Source organism: Thermobia domestica, chromosome 3 (assembly GCF_964235325.1).
Source record: "Thermobia domestica chromosome 3, izTheDome1.hap1.1, whole genome shotgun sequence".
Taxonomy (NCBI): domain Eukaryota; kingdom Metazoa; phylum Arthropoda; class Insecta; order Zygentoma; family Lepismatidae; genus Thermobia; species Thermobia domestica.
In genome coordinates, this window is record NC_137456.1 from 323,731,765 (window position 1) to 323,752,897 (window position 21,133).

General features: G+C 34.2%; 1 protein-coding gene across 2 annotated transcripts in view; it reads right to left on the reverse strand.

The window, feature by feature from the left end:
• LOC145681179 (uncharacterized) overlaps window positions 1-21,133 on the reverse strand; it is a gene marked incomplete at its 5' end in the record, with an annotated part of 393,968 nt that overhangs the window by 17,264 nt on the left and 355,571 nt on the right. For both annotated transcript variants that reach the window (XM_081752658.1, XM_081752657.1), the window contains 3 exon segments: window positions 5,686-5,820; window positions 6,400-6,562; window positions 9,947-10,062. In XM_081752658.1, coding sequence (XP_081608784.1) covers window positions 5,686-5,820; window positions 6,400-6,562; window positions 9,947-10,062 — 414 coding nt within the window.

The window sequence follows — 21,133 nt, forward strand, 5'->3', positions numbered from 1 at the left end:
TGAATTAGTTGCACAGTACCATCTATCGATGTTGTATTTATTTCAACTAGTAAGCCTAAACCTTTGGTACAGTCAGTATCGAGTTTGAACGAGTTGTGACATGTTAGTTGGCTTCCAGAGACAGAAGAGTGAGAACGTGTTAAGAGTGTCTGTCGCACGCCAATATCAAGTCTTGTTCTAAGCTGCAAAGAAGTGCCAGAGAAGCTTACGAAATGTCAAAAACAGTGTACGGCGATGAAGCGGTGGTATTGAAGGCTGTTTACAATTGGTATAAGCGATTCAAAAGCGGCAAGGAGTCGGTTGAAAACATCCAACGATCGAGGTGTCCTTCAACGTCAAAAACAGATGAAAACGTGCCAAAAGTGGCACAAATGATTTGTTCAAATAGGCGAATGACTATTCGAGAGCTTTTCGAAAAACTAAAAATCTCGTATGAGTCTGTGAAAAGCATTTTAACGCCGATTAAATGGGCAAATGGCTTTCTTCTTTACCACGAAAACGCACCGTGCCACATCTTGCTTTTGATTTGCGAGTTTTTGGCCGAAAAAATATTCCTGTCTGTCCATACTTGCTGTGCTCTCCAGATGTAGCACCATGCGACTTCTGGCTATTCCCAAAAAATAAAAACCGTGCTTGAAGCAAAACGTTTTGATACCATTTCTGACATTGAGAGAACCACGACAGAGCAGCTGAACATCTTTCCGAAAGAAGCCTCCCAGAAATGCTTCTCCGTCATGAATTCAACGTTGAAATAAGTGCATTACTATCCAAGGACAGTAATTTGAAGGAAGTTCAATTAAATTCCATGTAAGCTTATTACTTTATTTCTAATAAAATTATACACCGTATTTTTTTGATCACACCTCGTAACTATCTATATTTACAGAGCTTTAAACGCGAAAGATAATTGAAAGCAAGAAAACCCATACTGCCAAAAAACACACACACACACTGGTGAACACAAATAGTGCTTACAAACAGGGCCGCGCCCGGGGCTAGAGTATACGACGGCACCTCCATACATATGTTCCAAGCAATTTTTCCTATCTTTTTTCCTTTTTTCTCCCGAATTTTTCGCCCCCTTACTCCGTCGCCCCGATCGCCCCTCCCCCACGGCACGGCCCTGCTTACAAATCAGTAAAATACAGATAATTATTTCGTCTCAAACTTGATATGATTTGTTATATTTAAAGTTACCAGCTGTTGATAACCACAAGAAATTATGAATATCGTGTCGTGTATGTGCATTTCAACAGGGGTTCTCAAATTGTGCTAGGAAATATCATATTTTGCTTTATAAAATAATTTGTAAACTGGAATAATCCCTTATAACATATAGTTAACGAATATAAAGAGGTCTTGTGTGCATAAATTCTACGGTTGTGATTTCTGAGTTTTGATGAACCGTAAAGTTAGTACATTAAAAACAGCTTCCGTTAATTATGAGACTGAGGAATTTTAAGTTCCAAAATGACACGTTTCCAAGTTTAGATTATATGACTAAAATAAATAAATAAATAAAAGTTTCGACAACCGGAACTGTAAACAGAATGGTATACAATGTAAGTGGAAGTAATCGGGTAAGAAAACGGGTAGCAGTGGCGGATCCAGGGCAAGGGGGGGGGGCAATCGAGGCCCCCCAGACGAGGAAACTTTCTTATTTTATATATAAATAAAACAGAGTTTGGAGTTCTCAAAAGTAGCTGTAAGTACCAGTATTACAACCCATCGCCCCCCCCCCTTCCCCTAGAAGTCCGTCCTGGATCCGCTCCTGACGGGTAGAGAGTAAAATTTGCAAATATAATGAATCTCTTTCCACATGAAGTGATGAGGCTTTCACAGACTAGCTTTTGCTGAACTGGAGATATGTGCCCTCGCCCTCAGAAAGATTAACAATTCTTCTGCTGTGAAATAGGGTTGCCAACTTAAAAAAAAACGACACTTTCTCAAAATTCCCTATGATATACGTCTAAGTGTGAAGTATCTCTGTTCGGACCCATCCATGGGAAGAAAATGTACTATCGTGAACAAAAGTACATTAGCATCTGTATTCTGCATATCCTTAGTACATTCACTAATAAGCTTAATAGATATATTGTGCTATAAATGAGAAACTAAAATGGGTATTGATCATTTTATTGTATATGCCAGTAACTGGCACTTATTTCAAATTATCGAAACAGATGAACAAAAGTATATTAATCTTTACGTGACAATTTTGGATTTGGAAAATAAAATTTATTTTTTAAACTTATAATTCAACTACAGGAAATTGCTTTAAGAAGTCCTTTTTCACTCTAAATAAATGTATAAAATTCCTTACATGTAGATTTTAAATTTTCTCTGATACAATCCCTGTCATCTCTTTAAAATTATCTAAACAATTGAACAAAATATATTAATTGTTGATACATTGTGAAAGGTGACAGTTTCGGATTTATAGAATGAAAGTTACTTTTTAAATCTATACTTCGAACTAGATGAAATTGCTTCGAACTAGATACAAATTAAAAAAAAAAGTCATAAAGGATCTGATAAGCCAGCCTTGTGGAAAACTGGCCAGTTGGCAACCCTACTGCGAAATTATATTTCGAATGACGGCTCTTTAGGGAGGTCTCATAACTAAGGGAAGAAAGCTTCAAACGGCTTCAAAAAGGTGTATACAAGTATTAGTACATTACTTAAGCTTTCTTCCGGGAGTTTCTAGCGAGAAAAGTTAAATTTTTATCAATGTGACGTCCCTCAAGTGCAGCCACTGCTTATTTCACATTCATAAGTTACTCAGCAGTTTCCTAACCCTTAGACTTAGAAACAATAAATTCTCAAAGGACTCATTGCAATAAATTACCAAAAAACTTTCTAAAAACATGTCCACACCACTGAATTTATATCTTCAAACTGAATGCCTCAATGTATTTCCTTTAACTATAGTACGATTCTGAAATGCTACATTGAAAAATTGCTCCTGTTTGCTTCAGTCTTTGAAATTAAATAGGAAGTGACAATATGATAAAAATATCCACACACACTCGCTATCTTTAATCATTTTGATCAAGAAATCCATGTAACTCCTTTGATATGATACAATACATCATACTTTTCTGGTAATAATAATAATAATAATAATAATAATAATAATAATAATAATAATAATAATAATAATAACTATCAGCATCACCTTCCAAACTTTACTTTGATTCTTTGATCGTAACGTGATTCAATGTTATGTTGGAAAGTGGGCATGGACATATTTACAATCTTTCATGCCACACTTTTCATTAAAGACGAATGTATGCAGTGTAAGATTCAGTTAGCAAACTAAAATGAAGTCTTTAGTTTAAAGTCCCACGATTATTCCGTTTAGACTAAAGAATACAATTATAAATGTTAAATGAAAATGACTGTACAAAAATTGATGAAATGAGAAACAGAGGAAGCGAATAACAATACCGAGAAAACTCTACAACACAATGTTGTCCATCATAACTAGGATCGAACCATCAGAGTTGAGTGCAGGGGCGGGTCCAGGACCGACTTCTGGGGGGGGGGGCGGTGGGTTGTCATACTGCTACTTTTAAGGGCTCCAAACTTTGAGATGGATTTTATTTATATATATAAAATAAGAAAGTTTCCTCTTCTGGGGGTGGCGATCGCCCCGATCGCCACCCCCTGGATCCGCCCCAGGTTGAGTGCTCTACCACTGAGTCTCGTTTCCTCTTTAGATTGAGTTAGCGTCGAATACGTGAATGATTCGACGTCGTGTATGTCACATTGACATTAAAAAAACAAAACTGACAATTAAAATCATACGAGAGATTAGCAATATCAATGAAAGTACGGCTAAAACTTAATCATCTCAATTTACCACAAGTCTTATATTTGGCTATACTGGTTTCTGGTTTTTTCTTCTGGAATTTTTACTGGTTTCTTCTTCAGGTTTACTTAAGTGTCCCTTATATTATCAAAGTGTATTTGCATTATACATAAGTTTAATATTACTCAAATTAAATTCCATTTATGAAATTAAAATTGTACCTCACAGACTTCAATTTTCTCAAACAAAGTGACATTTAAATATCTTTCTTCGAACAGACTTTAATTTTCACAAAACAATTGATATTTAAATAGATTTTTTGGAACAGACTTAAATTTTCAGAAAGAAAGTGATATTTAAATAGATTTTTTGGAACAAATTTTAATTTTCACAAAGCAAGTGATATTTAAATAGATTTTTGGAACAGGTTTTAATTTTCACATAGCAAGTGACATTTAAATAGATTTCTTTCGAACAGGTTTTAATTTTCACAAAGCAAGTGATATTTAAATATGTTTTTGGAACAGACTTTAATTTTCACAAAGCAAGTGATATTTAAATAGATTTTTCGAACAGACTGTAATTTTCACATAGCAAGAGATATTTAAATATATTTTTGGAACAAATTTTATTTTTCATAAAGTAAGTTATATTTAAACAGACCTTTTTGGAACAGACTTAAATTTTCACAAAGAAATTGATATTTAAAAGATTTTTGAAAGAAGCCGGTAAAATCGAAACATTAAAATCACAGCGTAGTTTATTTCACAAAAAAGATAAGATTTCTCCATGTCCCTGGTCGAGCTCGGCCACCAACTATGGCAAGCTTTATTCCTTAGATCAGTGGTCGCCAAACGTACGAACCTTCTGAGCTTCCGACCAGTTTTAAATTCTACTGAGAGCTACCAACCAAAAAACTAGCATTTTTTTTTTTTAAAAAAAAAGGATAAATTTACATTTCTATAAATATGAAATCAAACAATCCGAGTTAGCAATTGTTTAATATATACACGAAAAACAACGTGCAAAGCCCCACACGTATACAAGCAACTGTGAGATGAGGCTGACAATGGCAGTTGCGCGGAAAAAACAAGCAGTTGTTGTTATCAGCGCTCCCTGTCGTTAGCGTCAGCTCAGTGGAGGAATCAAGGTTAGCCAACTGGAGCGTTAACGCGATCTACCATAAATGTCCCCGCGAACTACTAGTAGCTAGACATCGACGGTTTGGCGATCACTGCCTTAGATAAATGGCACCGCGTAAACGTAGCCGTTGACGCTCTCGCCATTGGTACGAGCGGTCTCAGATTCGATTCTCGGGTGGGGACACTCGGTCGAGAAAGTGTAAAATCCTTTACAGGCCAGCCATTCTTGAGTGAGGTTTATCTCATTCCCACCCATTTCTCAGATGGCGGGATGGTACCTCACATAACGGACTTTCTTTTTCCCCCATTCCTCCCAGGCAGTGTGATCGCCAAGGGACGCCATCCCTTACTCATGACGGGTTAACATGGCGATAGCTGCCGAAACTCCAGAAATCTAATTTCTAATCCTAATCGTTTATTCTTTAGACGATGGGCTACTTGCCAATCAAATTTGCCTCAGATTGGCCACTGATTACCGAGAAATAAAGTAACTTATGTAAATGTATACAAAATGACAAGAGTAGTGACATCTGACGATGTGTTACAAAAGATCTCGCCTAGAGATGCTTAAACATGGAGTACAATATTAATGGACCTTAACATTTCAAAACTTCGCATGCTTCAAGTCAAAATGCTTTTATCATGAACAGTTGCAGTCTTCCATGCAATGTAATCACAAATGCCAAGAATAGTAATGCTAAGATGGACAATAAAAGTTGATAATCGTACCTAAGCTCCCCCATGACTTTCGTTCCCTCGTACCGTCATGTCCGGATGCTCTTAAGAAGTCCATTAGATTAGATTCGTCCTCTTCAGAAGGCACTCTGCTTCGACGACGTCTTAATGTTCCATTTGGTGTCACGTCTACAAAGTCAAAAAACGAAATGCATAAGTAATACAAAGAAGTACATTATATTTTGTAAATATCAAAATGAATAACTGAGTAATATAGTATTATTACTAAATTCTTTTATGCGTGGTAGGTCTAAAGCTTATAGAGAAATATTAAGAGATATGCCAAAATGAATATCCGAGTATTACCCAGTTCTTGTAATTGTGGTAAACCCAAAGCTTATATAAGAATATTAATTGACATGTTCAAAATATAATATCAGTAATATACCAATATTACACAGTTCTTGAATGCGGAGTATACCCATGAATATTAATAAACATGTCAAAATGAATATTTGAGTAATATGCCATTATTACTCAGTTCTTGTGCACGTGAAATACTTATTTCTTCACTCCAGTTTCCCAGCTCCTCTTAGACCACACTGAAAGGAAACTCGCAACCTTAGTTAGTCAAGGTATTGTCTAGTTTTTCTAATCGAATTGGCTGGAACTTGCTTTGGGAAGAATACTCACATACATAGTATCTATCGACCTCTTACATGAGTTTCCAAGGTCAAAAACAAAAAGAAAAGTTCAAAATGTAAGTACCAGGAGAGCAGGTATCATCTTTGCTGCCTGGTTCTCCACAAGGACCAGAAAATGATCCCAATCTTCGTCGTGTAATTAGAGGTGACCCAGTAACAGAAACGTCTTCTTCCGATGTAATACCGCCATTTTGGACTCCCTCTATGCTTCGCTTTAGTTTCCTTCCCTATGAAGAAAGAAAGAAAGAAAGAAGACAACGTAAATGAAACTGATTTTTCCATAGAATTCCAAAGTATAAACTGCAGTATTTTGGTACTACTAGCTAGTTTCGGACTTTGAAAATTACCTTCCTAACTGTACACAAACAATTCTAGCTTATTTCATATAGTGAGAGTATTTTTCAAATATAGCAACGTAATTTTATGAAATAACTGCGACTTCTTTGATATTCTTATAGCGATACTTTTTCAATTTGAGCTGTAAAGAAAACATAATTCATTTGGAGAAATAAATAAATAAATAAATAAATAAAAAGAAAAAGAACATTTCTGAGACAATGGGTTTCTAAGAACTATTAACTGCGATTTGGGATAAAGAATCATCGTCATTACCGATTCTTCAAGTAGATAAAGCCATTCAAACTAGTTTCCATGGTGGGTGTATTCTGTTTCTTTGTTACAGGTTACATTGAGATTTCAAAAGCTGTTCGCAGATAAGAGAAGGAGCTGTGATTAGTAAAAGAGTTCAGCAAGGAGGATGACAGAAATCGTGATGGTGTTGTCAGTTCTTTCCACAGACCTCACTAATGGTTGAGTTTACTTCATTTAAAAAAGAATAAACAAAATTGTATAACGATCTCTAAAAGTAACACATTGTTAAGTAATTTGAAAGTCTCGTCAGAAAACTATCGTTTCACCTATGCCTTCACTATCACTCACTGATCTTGCTCAGTGGCCTATTTAGCTTAATGGATCTTCAAATTTTATAGACACGCGTAAAATTAAAAGTTTGTTTTCTGTGACCCGAAATCTTTTACTTTTTGAACTGTTGATTTTGTCCTGTATGTTTCAGTTGTTAACTATAAGTTTCTACCCACACTGCTTTAATATCCAAATAAAAATAATGTGAATAATTTGTTATTTAAAATTTTTTAAAGCGTCTGCATATCAATTAATGGCTAACAGATGGGTTTTTTCCGTAGTAGTTTTATGTTTGAAAAAAATGAAAATGAAATCTTTAAGTTTCAAGTCCCACGAATATGCCAGCTAGACTAAAGGAAATGGTGATGATGAGAAATGAATGAAATGGTGAAATGAAGGAAATTGGAGGAAACGGGAGAGCCCCGAGAAAACCCATGTACACGATGTTCTTCCACCATAAAGTTCACTTGATGCAAGCTGGGATCGAACGAAGGACTCTATGCAACAGAAGTGAACACTCTACCACCGAGCCACCGCGGCCCTCAGTTTTGTTTTTGAGAATTTGATAATTCAGGAATAAGTAAAAGAAGAAAAAACTCATAAAATTACATATAAAGAAATACAAAAATCTAATTACACCGAATTTTAATAAATAAATAAATAAATAAGGATTTTCTAATTACTGAACATATTAACTATTACGTATATAAATATTGATTTTTTTGTGGGAAGCCCTGTGTATCATATGTATATGCATTTAGTTATCCTGTTCCGAAAACTGCGCATAGTTTTCACGCACATACATACTCGATTTCAATGCCTTATTCCGTAGTTCTTGGCTAGAGGAAATGGAAGATAGTAATGGCTTATTTTATTTTTTTAAATTTGACACTAGATTTGAGTTTACGTTTGGAGCCAAGACTATCTTTCATCAAATTTTTGTCCCATGCCAAGAACATGTTCATGATATATATATATATATAATTAGGAATTACTTAAAATATAGTTAAGTATCTTTTACATATATTCCGCCAATTTATCCACACATTAATTGTTGTGTATATGACTGATACATATGACCTCGTAAGATTCAGAAATTCTGCCTTTAGTGGAATAGGTCACATGCATGGGGGAGGGGACATTTCCCCCCAAGTTTTTGACAAAAATAATTTAATCACATTAACTCCATACTTGTCTAGGAAGTATTCCACAAGTCCGAGACCAACCAAATGGTCTGCCCCACCAAACAATTCCTAACTCCACCCATGGTCACATGCATGAGCTATACATAGCAGGATTACAATTTTATTGACTTTCCACAAGTAATACTGTTTTATATAGCAAAGTTTCAGATAAACAAAGGCTAAATACATGCTTATGTGTAACTTAATACACGTGGTTTATACCACTAAAAGCTGGTTTTCTGTACTATACATAATAACAAAATATTTAAACAATACTAAAAGTCTAACTCTCACCTGAGATATCCGAAACAGCTGATATTCTTCCAAACATTATTATTATTATTATTATTATTATTATTATTATTATTATTATTATTATTATTATTATTATTATTATTATTATTATTATTATTATTATTATTTTCTACATAACCATCAGCCAGAAGATTCCTGTTGTCAATGTTTTACAAGTTGCAGTAACAGTTACATATACGCCACCATATAGAGAACTAAATTTGTGTGAGTGGGCCGCGATGGCTTAGTGGTAGAGCGTTCATCTCTGGTGCATGGGGTCCTTGATTTGGTCCCAGCTCGCGCCAAGTGAGATTTGTTGTGGACAAACACAGTGTGCGTGGGTTTTCTTGGGGTTCTCCCGTTTCCTCCTACTTTCTTCATTCCGCCATTTTACTCGTTTCTCATCATCACCGTCTCCTTTAGCCTAACCGGCATAACCGTGGGACGTAAAACTTAAAGATTTATTTTTAAAGTGATATGAAATGATTTAGCGCTTTTAGTGCACAAAAATAATAATTTCAACGTTTCTTTGTTTTAAGTCTGGATACTAGTAACATGAAGACAACTCTGGTTATAACGCGAAGACACCCAAGAAAAGTTCTTTATCAATCCACGAATATTATTTCTAGTAGAAAAAACATTTTGCAAAAACGTAGCCATTCACGCATGTAGATTTTTAGAAAAGGGCTCAGTGAAAATGAAGAATTATCGCTGAAACTGTTTACTATCAGTTCTACTCGGATGGTACAAGTTAATATTAGGATTTTAGTATTATTAATTTGTATCCTATTATTCCATTAAGTAAAATGTGTAAACATTATGTAAGAAAACATGAAAAAATAATTTACCGTATTTCCAGTATTAACCAATCATATGCCTATCAAAACATTCTTGCGTGGATCAAAAAAATTAATAAAAATAGTCTTGGCAGGTAAATTGATACAAAAACTTTTTTCTTTCAATTTTTGATTATTTTTTTATATTATCAGTGCAAACAAATACGGAAAAACGATTTATACAAAGATATATGTAATGAAAAAAATGTACTGAAGAGAATTTTTTTTTGAAAACAATTTTAATTCGAAATACTTAAAATAAACTTAAGCCACAATTAAATATAGCAAATGAGGTGAAAAAAGCATATAAAGCACAATTTCGATTATCGCTTTCTAACTTAATTCGTTTGTTCGAAATCAAGTTACGAATTCTTACCTTAATTTCTTTGTCCAATCCTTTCTTCTGTGGAAATCCAGAACGAATATCGTAGAGTAACGAATCCATTAAATTACACTCAGATTCTGAGCCATTTGGTCCCAGCTGTCCACTCACTGAAACAGGAAGTAAATATTATACAGAGTTGTCTAGAGGATAAGAATAAATAATAGTAAAAACTTACAAATTTGTCATTCAAGTAAAATATTACATGATTTTCCAAAATAACTAAATTTATAATAAGAATCTAGTTGCATATACAGCTTTCTTGGGTGTAAGAAATATAAGAGCAATATAAATTAATACACAAATAAGAGAAACGAGAAACATACATAAAGAAATAAGAAAAAGAAAAGAAAAAATCTTGCAAGTTCTTTAAATTTTTGTCTTATTAAATTATATATATATATCAGTGTTCAAAAAATGGCGCCTACGGATCACAGAGCATTATTCTACAAATCAAAATAATGCAAAATATATATATATATAATTATATATCTTTCGGGTCCTCGTCTGGAGACGCGGATTGCACTATGTGGCAACGTCGCAGATAAAGAACCACAGAGATCTATGAAATAGTTACATGGATTCTCTCCAGATGGCAGTTAAACTCGATAGACATTGACACTACTACCATTTATTAGCGTAACAATCGCTGTAACTGCTTGGTAGAGTCCAGGAGAAGTTGCTAATGGTTCCAAGTTAATCTCTGACGTTGCCACACAATGAAATTTTGATTCTCCATAGCGGCTGAAGGAGGTGCTGGAGAGTATATCATTATATAGCTTTTCGCTTTATTTTGACCTGAATAATAGCGCTCTGTTGCCCGTGGGCACCATTTTTAGAACACTCAATATATATATATATAATTCATTACCTGAGGTACTCCCATGCACAAAAAAAAAATGCACGTACACTGTAACTCACGGTTTTTACGCATTTATTCCTTTTTCCTTACGTTTATGGGTAAAATTGAGTTATCAGTATGTGGAGATAATAGAGAGCAATCCATCTAAGGAGATATTTCCAAAAAATATAATAAAATAATAAAAATATAAGCAAAAAACAAAATTATGCTCGGTTTTGTGTATACTGGCAACGATGATTTCTAGGGATTTTTTCAGCAGCACAGCACGATTGCGGAGGGAATTCAGTAGGGGAGTCGAGGAGTTGGATCAAAGAACTGGATAGTGGAGTAAAATGTTGCATTTATTGGTTAAAACCTAGTGTGTAGATTGCCTGCCAAATATGAATTAGCTTCTGTAACTAAGATAGCGTACGAAAATATAGAATTAAACAGAAAAACATTTATGTTAAGGTTCGAAGCGATACGCACCATGGTTATGAAGATTATTGCTTAAGAAAAAAGAACAAACACAACGTAGCCTCCGTAGATAGGTGGATAGAGTGGCGGACTCGTAGTTATTTTATTATTTTGACACCACATCGAATCACATCCCATACTTTTTTTTTTTTTTTTTTTTTTTTTAACAAAACATTATAATTTTCATGTTAACAAGAACCGAAGCAATATAATAAGGACAACTTATTGATATCCAGGATTACAGTACTATTGGTAATAGCTATTGTTTTCAGTTCATATTGTTGTGTAGCTTCTCTCATCCTGTTTTCTTGGGAAAATAACAATTTTGTCTCCAACAAAGTGTGAAGGATATATACGGACAGAAAATGACATCTTAGCACCAAACGTGATTTATCGTGGTGAAATGGACTAGTTTGCCATTATTTAAAAAGAAAATAAATATAATAAAGTAAATTACTGAAGTTGGCTTCCCTTTAGATTTTAGCTAAAATTTTTTTTTTCTTTATAAGACTATACTTTGTGAGGCAAGGTGTGTGATCATACCCACAAATTTAGCTAGGGAGTGAAAGATAATTGTTTATACAAACATTTTACAAGTTTAGGTTCGTGAAACACCAATACACCATGGTCTCGCTTATCCGACCATCCTTTGTTTCACATACCGTATGATCCGATATATCATTGCAGAAAGCACCAACCGGCAAGAAGAACTGTAAGTTGTGGTCTTAATCTATTTTTCATGCTCTGGAGTCTATCGCCTAGCGCGCCCGTCTACACGTTGACTCATACATCTATCATTCAGTGCAGACACGTATCCAGGTTTTCTATTCGGAGGGGGCCCAACACGAATCCTCGTAAGCACGTAATTCGAATATTTTAAAAATATCAATAATAATAATAATAATAATAATAATAATAATAATAATAATAATAATAATAATAATAATAATAATAATAATAATAATAATAATAATAATGCAACAGTTCTGTATTTCTCTTAAACTTTTTTCTACTTTTCATTTATAAACCGGTTTACTTTGGAAACTGCATTATAGCACAAACAAAATGAAACATATTTTCGAGAGAAATGTAACTAAAGAAAACTGTTTGCGACGTATATCACATAACAAAAATAGTAAGAAGACATTGAGTGTATCGTTCCAATATATTAAAGTTAAAAACAGAACGGAAACAAAATGTTAATCCTATTTAAAACTGTTCTTTAATTCCAAATGGTATAATGGCATTATGGCATGTTCTTAGAATTATAACAAGACAACAGCACATTGCCCAAAGTTTGAACACTGACTACTAGTAAACTGATATAAAAGAATCTCAAAAGGGTAAAAGCATATTTATTAAAAAATGCTTGAGTTTCGGAGGGGAACAGCCCTCAGGCCCTCACGCTGGATACGTCCCTGATTCAGTGAAGTGCAGTTATTTGTTATAAAACATTATTATTAGATGCGTAATATGTAAAATTATATCATAAGTTTTACTTTTAATAGGTCTTTTCTTAACACATCCATATTATCCAGCGTTCTGCCTGCCTGTTTATGTCGGATAAGCGAAATTCTACTGTATTTCCAAAGCTAGCATATACATGAACTAGAATTGTATTGTCCTAGAACAGACAATAGTGTGAAATGCTTATATTAAAAGGCTGGAATAAACAAAAAAAAAAAAAAAAAAAACATAAGTACTGTTTTGGTAGTGTGAGAACAAATTAAAAACAATTCAATATATTTCCTAGGTATCAGATTATCATCTTATTGTGTCGATATGTATTCCTTTTTAAACATAGTTTTAAGTCATACCATTCGCAATATTCCTAAGGAAATCGAAAGAAAAACTCCTATGTGCCTCTTGTGGCAAAGCGGCTTAAGTGCGTTGTCTGAAACAGATTCCCACGTTAAGGTATAGATAGAGTTCCCGTACTTCAAAAATGCAAATCCGGGACGCTACTAAGTTACGAGAATCTTTGAAATGCTTAAAATTGAAAGAAGTGTTGAATACTAATTTACTTTCCTCCATTAGATAGAGTTGTTCAAGTGTTACGTTATCACATTTTTATTCATTTCACTAGACCTTTTTCCAAGAGCGCCGATTTCTCTGTAAATTTTTTTAGGGGGCATTCAAATGCAGAAGATATATATGCGGATTTTAAGGCAAGTTGCACTCAAATTATGCCAAATATTGTATATTCATAAATACAAATGGGGCCTACATGAGCTTTGGGGGTCCCGGCCCCCCAGGATCGGCGCCTTTGCCTTCTTCCTAGTTAAGCAAACGTAAGCAGATGATTTACTCCCTCCCCCTGGTAAGCAAAATTGTTTTATTTTTTTTTCCCTCAAGATCTGTTGTGTTTCGTGAAATAACAGCAGGAATTTCCTGATTACTTAACCATCTAAATGAATGTTTTCACTTAGAGCCATCCCGTCGATTCGCTTTGCCTAGGACTAAAATAAATTAAGGGTCAATAATGAAAGAGACATGTGGTTCGGAGATCTTTCTTTGTTCGAATTTCGATTTTTTTCAAATCCATGATGGGAAATTATATTATGTGTACAATTTTCGAAATTAATAGTATACAATCGTAAAAATATCTTACAAAACGATGGTTTATTGCAAAATACTTTGACTCAAAGAATAAGCTACAAGTAATAAACTAGTTACTTTTCCTGAAGAGTCTAAGTCTTGAATGAGACGGAGACTCTTTAGCGTAGTGCTTGGAACGATTGCCTCACTTGTTCTACCTTCCCGTGACGCAGCCTTGATTTGACTTGATCCTAAACGGATTATTCAGAAGTCGAAGTCGGAAGATCTTTCTCATTTTTCCAAAACACTCTTGGTCGATTACAATCTGCCTCACTTGTGAGGGGACAACCCCATGCCGTAAGCGTCGGTGGACTACCGATAGGCAACTAGCGACATGTTTCCAAAAATTGGTGGTCCCGCAACCAAAAATTGGTCCCACTTCTGTTTTGAAAATTATACCACCACCGGCAGAGAAGCGACGGAACGCCAGCGAACCACAAAATTATTCCCCTAAAATACGTTAAATCGCCTTTGCATTAAGGTGAGTCTACAAACATTTTTAAAAAAGTAAAAATAAAGTGCCCTGAGCTGGGCGTGAACCACCAACCTTAGGGTTACTAGTTGCGTGTTCTTCCGAATTCGCCACGGAGGCGATTATGAAGACACAGCTTGTATTGTGATAAATCGTTGAAGTCTTTTTAATATTTCTAATCAGAGTGCTCCTTTAACCGTGTATATTTGACGATAACTGTTTGGAATCAGATCAAATGCACTCGTCATGTAATTTTATAACAAAAGGGCAAGCGTCTATTTACTTTTTTCATAGTTCTCCCATATTCACTTGCTAGTGATCGGCGACAGTTGCCAACTAAATTCATACAATTATACGCACCCATTTCAAGATTTTTCACTTCATGATGTAAAGGCAGGAGTTACTCTTGATCCCCGGAGCTCAAGTATTGTCCTTATAATAACAATTCGTCAGGGAAAAATAATATATAATAATAACCGCATGCACATGACTGACGATAGTTCGTGTTGGTCCCTTTGCGATTCTTCGTGACAAATCAAAGGAGCGTGGATCAAAATGAAGTCCTCGCTGTTACGTGGTGATAACTTCAATACCCCCGATTCTAGATACCTGCTTCGACTCGACGAATCCCTGCCACTAGTGGCACATTAGCGGCAATCCTTCGACGCGTCACTATATCGACGATAGCCATTTACCAGGTAGTGGGCCACTAGATGTTGGTGACGTTTATGGCATGGGGAAGCTAATAAACAAACAAACCAATAAATAAATCTAAAGCCTTATAAAAAAAGTTTTCCCAAAATTTATATCTAGCAAAATCATTTGTTGGTATTCCAGAACTGTAAATTCACCTTTATTCATAATTTACTTCTATCGTAGTTTTGATATGAGAATGATATGTCTGAAACTGTAACACAGGTCATTAAGACTTTTTTTTTTTTTTTTTTTTTTTTTTTGGCTTTAGTCAGATTTAGCAGTTTTACTTAGCAGTTAGTCAATTTGTATCTGTGATTTCAGAGTTTTAGAGATTTCCTTAAATTTTTCATTTCTACAACAGTTTGCAACTAACACCATTAACGTATCTCTTTCGATATTTCCATAGGTAATGGCTTGGTCACTCACAGTATATTTCAAACAATAAACTACGGTGTCTTACTCCATTAATCCGAACTACATTTAATATCCAACAACTCTGTACATTTTCTCTTAAATCTGCAAAGTTTCTACTAGGTTAAAACTGAGTATTTTCTATTTTCTTCTTTTCTTGCTAAAACGAAAGTGTTCTTTAGACAACCTGAAATGATGACTCTATATTACATTATGTTGCATAGGGCATTTTATGTAGCATATCATTTGACAGTTGGACACTTTCTTCGTATATTGAAAGCAACAGGGATTAATCCTTCTACACTTACATGAGAAGTAAACAAATTCTTTTTAATTCGTGGAATTGTGCCAATGCACTAGGTCCAGAGAGTTTTTAATTTAAGATTATTATTATTATTATTATTATTATTATTATTATTATTATTATTATTATTATTATTATTATTATTATTATTATTATTATTATTATTATTATTTTATTGAATTAGGTTTTCCTGAATATTAAGCAATATTTCACAAAAAGCTGGTATTTTTAAACAAATGTGTTCGATATCAACTTTTCATAAAGTAGTCACTCTCTCCTATAAATAATTTCAGAGGGGCCGCGGTGGTTCAGTGATAAAGCGTTCACCTTTGGTGCATGGGATCCTTGGTTCGACCCCAGCTCGTACCAAGTAAATTTTGTGGTGGACAAACACCATGTGTATGGGTTTTCTCGGGGTTCTCCCGTTTTCTCCCACTTTCTTCATTCCACCATTTCATTCATTTCTCATCATCACCGTGTCCTTTAGCCTAGTCGGTATAACCGTGGGTCGTAAAACTTAAAAATTTGATCTCAAATAATTCCAACCCAAACAGTTGCAGGAAGTATGTCATTTCGAATAAAACAAACTACTCTATAAAATTCTGAGTATTATTATTTTTTAAATATACAATTCTAGCGGACCTTATTTCTAAATCGAAGGGTAAGAAGACTAAATTCACTGTCTTATTATTATAGATTCATTTCAATTGAAGTAGTTAAAATAGTTGGGAAAAATTAGAAAGCCGTACCCTATATTCCAGTGTGCCACAACCGGATAACAGGCACACTGGCGTGCCCAGCAAATTACAAGAATATTTGTCGAGTTTATTTTATTTATTATTATGAACGATTCTTCCATGGATCAGCTGTCTGTATACAGTTAAACAAACAAGTATCACATTGAGGGAATGAGTGTAATTATTTACTTTAATAGTAATAGAAAGGTATATTTTCTTGTATTTTCTACCGGGAATAACTGCATCCGGTCTAGAAAGCTGGGGCTAACAACGAAGGAACCCGATGTGCTAAACACACACCACCCTATAGTCGTGAGTGCAACAAGTCCTTTTCTACGTCTTTGTACCCTAAGGATTGCTGCCTTCAAAGAGAGAGAGAAAGAGAGAAATAACTTAAGTCCATTGCACTTACATGCTTAAATAAATACATTATGTAAATAACTGTTTCGTTTTCTGTTTTTATTATTATTATTATTATTATTATTATTATTATTATTATTATTATTATTATTATTATTATTATTATTATTATTATTATTATTATTATTATTATTATAAATTTCTTAGGAAGTTGACTGCCCTATGTATGCACACTGCTCTCCAGTGCAGCGCCTCGTGTATGATTTTCCATAGACAAACTATATATTCCAAGTTTGTTGTGTTCGTTCTATATATACCTAGATGCATATGGCGTAGAAGTCAAAATTTAATGTCCACGCTACGTATATGCAAAACCATAGACAAAGAAATTTATGAACAAAGACATTTATGGCGCTAAAACAAAGGGCAAAAATAAAGAATTACTGGCAGATTGTTGCCCGTAGTGCACAGGTGATTACGGTTAACAGTGTTAAATTTAAACAAATAGTTTTATTTAATTAAGCACGAATTTAACTTATAGAGTACAGTGCGGAAAGGCTCAGGAGTTTGCTAGGATCGTTACAATATCGAACCCCGTAAAATGCACTGCAAACCTGTCCTCAAGCCCAGTGGCGGCGGTTGGACGTCAAAAGTGGGGGGGCAAGACATGATCTCAATATTTGTATATCAATGTTAGTTTTTTGGTTGCTTCTAACATTTTGTTTGACGAAAGGTTGTATAACTATTAGGATACTGTATTTTCAAGTTAAAATACCAAATATCGTGTTTCATATTTTACTAAGTAAATTGTCAAGAGCAACGCAAGTAGATACTAGCCCTTTGTACTCTTAAACAACGAAGGTGTAAGAAGAGATTTGATTCCTTGCTCATGAACATCTTAAAATTCTGTCTGGAAAATTGTGTGATCAGATTAGGGGCTTATTTGATAAATTCGCAAAACAAACAGAAAGAATAATATTAATCGAACAGTAATGAAAAATGAGGCTTGTTTCACAAAAGTTATAATGAAACTGGGAATTAATGAACAACTTATATTTTTAATTCCATGCATGTTATTACATGTTATTACTCTTAGAAAAACAGTAAATACTACAAACATATATTGCGACATTTAAAGAAATATTTTTGCAGCTTCCCGAAAAATTTTCGTTGTCATTAGGTATAGTTTTCACTTTCTTGGAATACATCAAAACTCAACAATACTTAGAATCACTCCACACTCCAGTTATGCAAAGTAATCCTAAAACTAGGGATGCCCACGAGACAAGATTTGAGGCTGTTTCGTCTCGAAAATGTGCTGTGAAAGTGATGTCTAGACTCGAAAAATGTATTCTTCTCTATTGGAAGAGCTGTGTCTCGACTTGAATTTTGTCAGGAAAATTCTCGACTCTTCTCGTGCGCACCCCTACCTAAAACCTAGAATTATGTTGAATTCATTAAATTTAATTGCATATAAAAAATTGTATACAGTATGTATACCCCTAAATTCATATATTACACTGCAAAACAATGGGTTCGATTCCTGGCGGGAGCTCATGTGGTTTGTATTCCACGTTAATCAGTAGGTCCACGTCTCATATAGCCTCACTGCTGAACGGGATGTTAAACTCAAAAAAATCAAATCAAAATATTCCTTACCATTAGAAAGAAGAAAAGACATTTTAGGAACTGTCGATTTTTGTGCAATTAAAGAATAATTTGTGAACAGTGTTTCTTCCAGACATACTTTTTGGGATGTACTGCCCCCCGAAGTTCTGAGAGTATCCCACCCCCCGAAGGAGACCAAAATAATACGTCTATAATATAATAATAAATAGAATAATACCAGCAGTGCTCCCCCCGGAATACTAAGTGTGCGCCCCGGAACATTGTTTCTAAAAGAAACATTGCTTGTGAAGAACTTCTTTTTTTGCGAAATGTTATTTCATTTAGTTCTAAAGCAACTGACTAACATATCGAGCCCTTGTAAGAAGAAATAAAAGTACACTCGAATTGTGGCACTCCAATAGGTTAATTTTTGGGCCGTTTTTCGTGGCAATTAAAACGAAATTCATGTAGCTTTCTTCACTGTACGGGAAGATACGTACTCACGAAACGGCAAATATTTTATGGCACCATTTTTATTCTATGAACCATTAATACATACAAAAACTTTATATTTCCAAATGAAATTATATACATTGATGGGTCATTTCAAAAAAGTGGGGGGGGCAACTGCCCCCCTTTGCCCCCCCTAATCGCCGCCCATGCTCAAGCCCCCCGTAATGTTCAACAGATATTGTGTATTAATGCTTATTTCAATGCAAACCTATATAGACCTACGCACTTCAATACTCAACGAAGGTGCAGACTATTCATGAGTTGCAGTATTAAATTCTCTCACCCACTGTATTCTCCTAACATGTCTCCCAGCGATTACAACATTTTTTGGTATCTCAATCACTTTCTAGTAGAATAGCTTTAACTAGAGACCACTGATTAACCTGGTATTGGATGTTTCACTTTCTTACCTTTGGAGTTGACAGTCATCGGTTGGACATTTTACACGCAAATATCTAATATTAACAACGTTTCTTCTATAATTTCGTAATATTGTATTATTTCTTTGTATTATTCATTAGCTTGGTTAGGCTTGTTTAAACACTTTTCTCTTTGCACCTATTCCTTAACGTTGGATAAAAATACACTAGCTCTCACCGGAAATCAAATCCAGAACAAATGGACTTGAACCATTTGGCAACAACAATTCACATTTAAATAGAAGTTTCGATTTTGTTAGGAAAATTGTGATTGGGTGTAACATTTAAAAGTATATTTAAGAATGGGTACGGATGAAACGCACTGAATTTTCTCGCTCGAATTTCTTAAAGTGACTCGTGTTAGGCTGCAGCTATTACTGAGACATTTATTTGGGTCCAAAACTTAGTCCAAAAGTAAAGTACCCATTCGTCATATTTCTGTTAGAAGTAACTTATGCCATACATTAGAATTATTAAGGAGATAACTGTGTGTGAACTATGAGCAAAAGCGTCTGAGTACTTTCTGAGAAAATCTTTAAAAAAGCCATCCCCAAGAATAAAATATCCCTTGTATATCTTTTCAGGACAAACGAGTTATGCTATTTATGAAATACGAACAAAATTGCCTTAGTCGTTCTCGACAAAATCGTAGGGTGAAACTTGCTCCGAAAAGTAATATACCACTTCTGGCTTTTTAGGATGATGGAATTATGCAATATCGTTAGGTTATTTATGTAACATTTATTTATGAAATATTAACAAAATTGGGTCAGGCGTTAATGGGAAATCGTCGGAGAAGAGTAGGCTAAACTACTCCTTCTGATTGTTTACAGGACGAACGAGTTGTGTTATATTGTTAGGTTATTAATGATACATTTATTTATAAAATGTGATTGAGAAAATTGTTCGAAAAAACGCATCCCATACAGTAAATTACACCTTACATATTTTTTTCAGAGCAATGATTCATACTATATTTGTAAAAATATAAGCAAAATCTTTACAGCCGTTTTTGAGACAATTTAATGATTTTAAATTTTCATCCTTCAGTAAACTACCCTTATTTTTAGGTGTCGGAGGATATAGAATTCGAAACGAAAGTGTTATAAAAACTTCATGTCTAGAATTCGGTCCAGATACGTCGAACAGAATGGCCTCTATTTGAATACATGAAAAAGCGTGACGAACCGACAGACGAACAGATGGACCGACATCAAAATTACTTTTTCGATATATGGGGACATGAAACTTGAATTCGATTTTTATCACTATTGGTACAATTCTTTCGTCGCTCGAACGTGAAAACGAATAGGAATACAACGACACGTAAGGTGATAATTTGTAATTCCCAAAATTTAATGAGTTACGTTTAATGTGTTGCCGTGCTAGAAAAAAAAGCTTATGCTTGTTTGTTATATCATTTTAATATCAGTTTTTCACGCTACTATATAATGTAGAAATATGGTATGATTATCGTTCATATTCATGCTATCTTTTGGAAATATTCGTGTTCCGCATACATAAATCTGTATAATTTAGTTTCGTTCAAAGAAAACATTTCTTACACAGACTTATGATTTCATTTTGAAATCGTGTTTTTGTCGTCGTTAGAATTTAGTAAATATAAGCATAACACTCAAATTATTTTTTGACTTTTACAGAAAACCAAATTTCTGTAAAAAAAAAAAAAAAAAAAAAAAAAAAAAAAAAAAAACCAAAAGAAAAAACTGCGGCTGACTTAATCC